General features: G+C 28.7%; 1 protein-coding gene across 1 annotated transcript; it reads left to right on the top strand.

Annotated features, from left to right (window-relative positions):
- The first annotated feature begins 513 nt into the window (after positions 1-513).
- On the top strand, positions 514-5,895 carry LOC108780054 (eukaryotic translation initiation factor 2-alpha kinase). Its single transcript, XM_018547640.1, has 14 exons — positions 514-676; positions 1,437-1,563; positions 1,732-1,906; positions 2,384-2,546; positions 2,620-2,782; positions 2,868-2,988; positions 3,058-3,111; positions 3,188-3,304; positions 3,427-3,592; positions 3,672-3,780; positions 3,884-4,083; positions 4,427-5,168; positions 5,250-5,597; positions 5,680-5,895. Exons 1-14 carry the CDS (start codon positions 549-551, stop codon positions 5,893-5,895), a joined length of 2,829 nt encoding a protein of 942 aa, XP_018403142.1. The 5' UTR covers positions 514-548.
- Positions 5,896-6,900: the final 1,005 nt, after the last annotated feature.

Here is a 6,900-nt window from a genome sequence, read left to right as displayed (position 1 = left end):
ACTTCAGCTTATGTACATTGCTAAAAAAGGAAAATAAATATTTTTATAACATATATATCTTATAATGGAAAACTTCCAAAATTATATAAACTATTTTTTTTCTGCAAACAATGTTTCTGCGATGGCACAGCTGGAACAATATGTTATAGATATTGTATACATGACAACGATGACTAATGTCCAATTCTACACTGACATAGATTAACTTTTAATTACTTTTTTTATCTTTTTTCAATTCTAAGAGTTAAAGGAAAAATTATAGTGTAAACTAAACCAAGATTAAAATTCATATATTGATAAAAATTAAACGAACATAATTATAAAAATAACGTCTGCACATACTGCACACCAATGCATATATATTGCGTATAGTTTCAAACATCGTCATGTCATCGGTAGAGACGGTGATCAGTCTGATGTGTGTCAGTTAGATGTGCAACACATGTATGTCCGTCGATTGACTCGCAATAATCCGTCACAGTAAAAACTGATTAAAACTCGGTACGACAGAATGCTACGTACTAACGACAATCAGTCTCACAGATAAGATGTCTCGTTTCTGGCAACAAATATGTTTCTATTGTTTGGTGACAATCGTGATCGCATATTCCATCGTCTCCGCTGAAGATGCGTTGCTGTTAAAATCGTGTGATCAACGCTTCAAAGATACACGCAGGTGATTGACTCCGATCTCTTTCTTTTCATGAAGTAGAGTGATATTTGTAACGAAATTTTTTTTCCACATTTGTTATCTTCCCAAGTGTCCTGCATGATTATTTTGTATATAACCACAAAATCTGAATGAAGACAGTCGAACGAAAATTTGATTAGACACCTGTTAACCTTCTATCAAAACTATTTTCGAGATAGCTTTAAAAATCTAACTTGTGAAAATAAACAAAATATATTATAATAATACATGATTTGAATGCTACAAAAGGTATGTACTTTGTTGTTGCTTGGGATTGCATTGAGATTTTTTTCCAAGATCATTATATATAACCACAAAATGTGAATGAAAATTAAGTTGAACAAATATTTTATAACACACCTATTAATCTTTCACTAAAACCGTCTTCGCTTTAAAAATTTCTAGCACATAAAAATAAAATGTATGTGTTATAAGAACACATACATTTGAAGCCTATTCTTTGTTGTTACATTGGATGGCACTAAAACTTTCTTACTTTCACTAAAAACATTTTACACAAATATATATCTATCTATTTCATTTTAAACACCACGTGTATATACTATATACAGTTTAGCTATAAAGAATGGATCCAAAGTCTAAAAATTTCTATGACTTGGAAGATATGATTGACAAAGCAACAACCAATAAATAACTTAAAAGTTCAAATTAAATAACAAAATATTAATTATATGTTTGGCATATCTGAATCTTTCTTATTAATAGATGTATTTTGTTTCACCAGTTTGATATTTGTCAGTACATTGGATGGAAAGATATCAGCCCTCAATGCTAGCAACTATGGCAAAGAACAGTGGACTGTTGATTTTAACAATGGGCCAATGTTGTCATCCAGTATTCATGATACAGAAGTAAGAAAGTTTTTATGAATTTTTTTATCTTTTATTACTGGATATTATTGTATAAATATTTCTTATAACTCTTAAATAATATAATATATTACTGTTTAAGATAACTCTTAAATAATATAATATATTACTGTTTAAGATAAAATATTAATACAAAGTATTAATTTATAGCTTAATAATAATGGACAATGGGTACGTTTAATCCCATCTTTGAGTGGAAAATTATATAAATTTGATGGAGAAAATTTGGAAACGATGCCGATAACAGCAGATCAGTTATTACATTTATCGCTTCGTTTTTCTGACGATTTAGTCTATGCTGGTGGCAAAGAATTACATTCTTACGGTAAGTTTTATTAGATTTTTTATTAGGTTGTGTGTTGTTTTTTTTTATAATTAACATACAAAGTATGACAAGTGTTGAAAGAGCTTCTAGATAACTAAATTTCATAAATCTTCGTTTTTCTGACGATTTAGTCTATGCTGGTGGCAAAGAATTACATTCTTACGGTAAGTTTTATTAGATTTTTTATTAGGTTGTGTGTTGTTTTTTTTTATAATTAACATACAAAGTATGACAAGTGTTGAAAGAGCTTCTAGATAACTAAATTTCATAAAAAAATAATAAATAATAAAATTTTTTAATAAATCTTAAATAAATTTAAATTGTTTACTAAAAAAAATTGTTTAATTTAAAATTCAGATGTAGTTATAAGTATATAATGGTAAAATTATAAAAAATTAAAAAAAAAACTGCTTTATATTTTTTTACTTAAATTTATTGTTTAAAACTATTTAAAAATTAATATTTTCTGTAAAATAGGTGTATTCGCCAAAACAGGAGAAATAAAATATAAATGTGTTTCTGGTGTTTCTGAATGCAAAAATAACACTGATAGCCAAGAATATATAGATCAAGATATACTTATTATTCAACGTTTTCAACAAACTGTGCGAGCTATAGAAGATCGTGCAGGTAGTGAAAGGTGAACTAACATCTATCTCAGTTCTATTTTTAGTTATAAAATAAGATATGCCAAATAACATTATTGTTTAAAGGTGGAACTTCAGCGTTGGACAATATGAATTAAAACTAAAATCTCCTGTTTTTTGTTCTAATGAAGATATTGCTCTAAATATAGAAATCAAAGCAGTTATTCCAGAAGGTTTAATTTGGGCTGTTGATAAAAGTAATCCTAAAGTTACATTATGGCAATATAAGGTCAGTATTAATTACAATATTTAATATGTTAGTAACAATTATGATATTTAATATGCACAATAATAAAAGTTATTATTTTTATTAGTTTGATTCTCCAATTGTTGCAATATGGCGTGGAGACGTTTCTTCAGGACCTTTAGAAAAAATTGATTTATTTGATACCTCTCAATGGGTCTGGGGATCGGAATATTCTACAATTAGACCAGGTTTATATTTAGGCATGCATGAAAGACAATTATATGTGCAAGAAAATCACAACAATAAAAATTTGTTAGATTATAAATATGTTCAACATGTAAAATATCCATGGCAGCCATATCCAGCAGCTAGTAAGTTTTCTCATTCATTTTATACTGTATATTTGCAAAATTAACTTTTATTATTAATGCTTTTAAAAAATTCCAGTTACTGCTGTTGTAAGTACTTTACCAGATAAAGATAATGATGAAGATTCCATTAAAACAAATGAAGCACAGAATGCAATTGCATTGTCTGTATTATATAATTCAGAATATATTAATGGTAATTTTGAACATGCCAATATCTTTAGAATTGCTGATTATAAAAATGATAATGGTGTAGAATACAGTAACTATATATGTGAATATAAACAAATTTATTATTGTGAATTTATTCTTTTATAGGTAATGGATTTTACTTATATTCAACGGATCAAGTATCTAATAAGCAATGTAATCGTAGCAATTCTGATATTTTACTTATCACTGGCTTGGAACAATCTGTGCAAAATTATATTGAAGAGGAGAATATTACACCTGCTAAAGTTGTGATGTCAATTTGGGATTGGTGGTAAATTTCTAATTATAATTGTATTTATGTAAAATATAAAATATATTATTTATTAAGTTTAATTTTCTTTTGTTATTAGGAAAGAAATTTTAGTCATTTCGATTACAACTGCCTTTCTATTGAATTTTATGTTGACACAACGTTTCTTTAATGTAACGACAGTTGCTACTAAAGATGCCATACCTGCGGTAAGTAAATCAATAAACTGTATAATTATTTATATGTTTTTTACTTTCTTATTTAACTATTTTGATAGTTTTTTTATTTTAAATTAAATGAATTATGTTTCAGCCTTTAATAGTTGAAAGACATATAGAAACCAAAATAAGTGATACAACTAATGATGATGGTGAAAATTTTTATTCACGTTTCTTAATGGACTATGAGCTAGTTGATTGCTTGGGAAAAGGAGGGTATGGTGTGGTCTTTGAAGTCAAAAACAAAATTGATGATTGCAATTATGCTATTAAAAGAATTGCATTGTCGAACAAGTTAGTATTTAATTTTTTTTTTCAATTTTATAAACAGTATATTCTTAAGTGAAATTTAAATACTAAATAGTGTTATAATTATCTTTTTCTAAACTAAATGATATCATTAAATGGTTATTTTTTGTTCTTTTATTGTATTAATGTACAATATGCTTAGTTTTATATAAATTTAAATAGTAACAAGTTAAAAATTTATCATGATTTTTATAATGCAGTCTATTAAGATTCCTAAATTTACGAAATAATCGATTACAGCGTCTAATTGCATACTTATAATATAAATATGGTTATTACAATAAAACTTCAACTAGATAAGAATTTCATTTAAAAAATACTATTGCAGCGAAGATTCAAGAGATCGTGTCACAAGAGAAGTAAGAGCATTAGCTAAATTGGAGCATCACAATATTGTAAGGTACTATTATGCTTGGTTAGAGTGTCCTCCTAGTGGATGGCAAGAAGAGCACGATCAACAATGGATTGATAAGCTAAAATGTTCAACTGATTTTCTTTCATCAGAATTAACTCAAACCGAGACAAAACCTAATCATTCTGTATACATCGATGTTTCACAAACTGATCAATCTTCTGTAGAAAGTGCCTGTGAAGCTTTTGAATTAAATAAAGGGGATGCGAACGATGATTCGTACATTATATTTGAAAGATCAAACAAGAAACAGTATGATAATAACTCGATTTGCATTAATACTTATAGTACCGAGAATTCGGACATATCCTTTTCGAATAGTATAACTGAAAAAGAATTGCCCAATAATAATGAAACTGATTATTCTTTAGAAGATATTGTGTTTGAAGAAACTGATAATAATATTGCAAAAAAGAAAAAAGAATGCAAACCCCAAAAACCGTTTTCCTTGGATTTAAAGAATAAGTCAAACACCAAGAAGTCTGCAAAAATGTTCCTATATATACAGATGCAATTGTGCCAAAGACTCAGTTTGAGAGAATGGCTGAAGCAGGACACGTCAGAAAGAAATTTTTCTCGGATATTAAATATTTTCCAACAAATAGTAGATGCTGTGGAGTATGTACATTTACAAGGATTAATTCATCGAGATTTAAAGGTAATATTTGTTTTAAGATTTGTGGATGATGAAAGTTTTATAATATTTTATATATTATAGTAAAAAAATTGTTTTTTTTAGCCATCAAATATATTTTTTGCTTACGACGATAAAATAAAGATTGGTGATTTTGGACTCGTGACTGCGATGATTGACGGATGCGATAGAACTCACACGCCTGCAGCTGAAAATGAAAATGTTTCTTTGAAGAACAATGTGCATACTGCATGTGTTGGCACGCACTTATATATGTCACTTGAACAAATGAACGGCCAAATTTACAACTACAAAGTAGATATTTATTCTTTAGGAATAATTTTCTTTGAACTCCTTACACCATTTTCTACTGACATGGAGAGAATAGTAACGTTATCAAATCTTAAAAAATCCATTTTTCCAAAAGATTTTGCGAAGAATTATCCTGCCGAGGTAAAAGAATCAAAAGAATATATTAATCATATATTATCTCGTATATTATATACGTATATATATACATACATTTCTTTTGCAGTATGATTTGCTCAAAATGATGTTAGATGAGGACCCTACGAAGCGACCTACGACATTGGGTATTAAAGCAAGACCTCCTTTGCTGAATTATGAAATAGTTGATTTTAATACAGATAAAGATTCAAAATGGCATTTTGAATTGCCGCAACTGACTAGACATTCCTCTTTAACTAACAGTAGCAATAGCAACGGCGATTTGCCTGAGAATATAAATTAAGTGTACAAATTGCAAATATTTTTGACATTTATTTTTTATTAAATAAAAAGCGTTTATTTTTATTTTATAATTTCTTAGATAAATTTGTTCATTAACTTCCAAGGATGTCCTAAAGACATTCAGAGGATACTTCTATATCATTCGAACGTCCTCAGAACCTTTTCAGGATGTTTTTTGGATGAAGTGTGGATATGTTTTTATTAATTTGTCATCACATATTTGCACATGTATATAGGAATTATGCTTCTAAAAATTATTTGGATACTAATACTACTAAATCTTCATTAAAATGTTTTCAAAAATTTCAAGAAATATCTTTTTAATAGAATTAAAATGTTGTTATGTCATTTTTATGAACATTTTAGAATCATCCTCATTTTATCTCATAAATTTTATTTATTAAACATGTATAATATATATTATTTTGTCATTTGATTATACAAATTTACTCTTTACAAGGCTGTAATAGAAAATGAGTAAAATAACTTTTTAAATATAATATTATACAAAAGATTTCGAATACTGTAGTTTTTTTAGATTATGTAAATCCTTTATAACTATATCATTTTCCTGTACCTATCTCTTTTTTTTTTTTTTATCCTTTGATAGGCTGCAAAGTCACATGTATGTACATGAGCTTGAGCTTGTGTGTACTATCGGTTACGCCAGGCCGCCGACCGATGGCGCGCTGATCGAGGACTTGTGGCGTTGCAGGCGTTAGCTGCGGCGCTCAAGTCTGTTCAGTTAAGGAGCCTACAGACCAGAGCGGCGCAGTTGCGGGATTCTCTAAATGTTTTTTCGATAATTGTTGTTATCGTTAACTAGCGACAGCCAATGAGAGCCGCGCTTTTTTTTAGGATTGTCCTGCCATTAGCTGTCGCTGATTAACGATAGCGACAGATAAAACGTTTAGAGAATCCCGCAACAGCGGTGAAACGGCGAGCGATAGCCAATGAGAGCCATGCTTTTACGCAAAATCATGGCTCTCATTGGCTATCGCTCGCC

The sequence above is a fragment of the Cyphomyrmex costatus genome, unplaced genomic scaffold (assembly GCF_001594065.2).
Source record: "Cyphomyrmex costatus isolate MS0001 unplaced genomic scaffold, Ccosl1.0 scaffold666, whole genome shotgun sequence".
Lineage (NCBI taxonomy): Eukaryota > Metazoa > Arthropoda > Insecta > Hymenoptera > Formicidae > Cyphomyrmex > Cyphomyrmex costatus.
The sequence above is the reverse complement of the archived record's forward strand: the minus strand, read 5'-3'. Positions and strand labels throughout refer to the sequence as shown.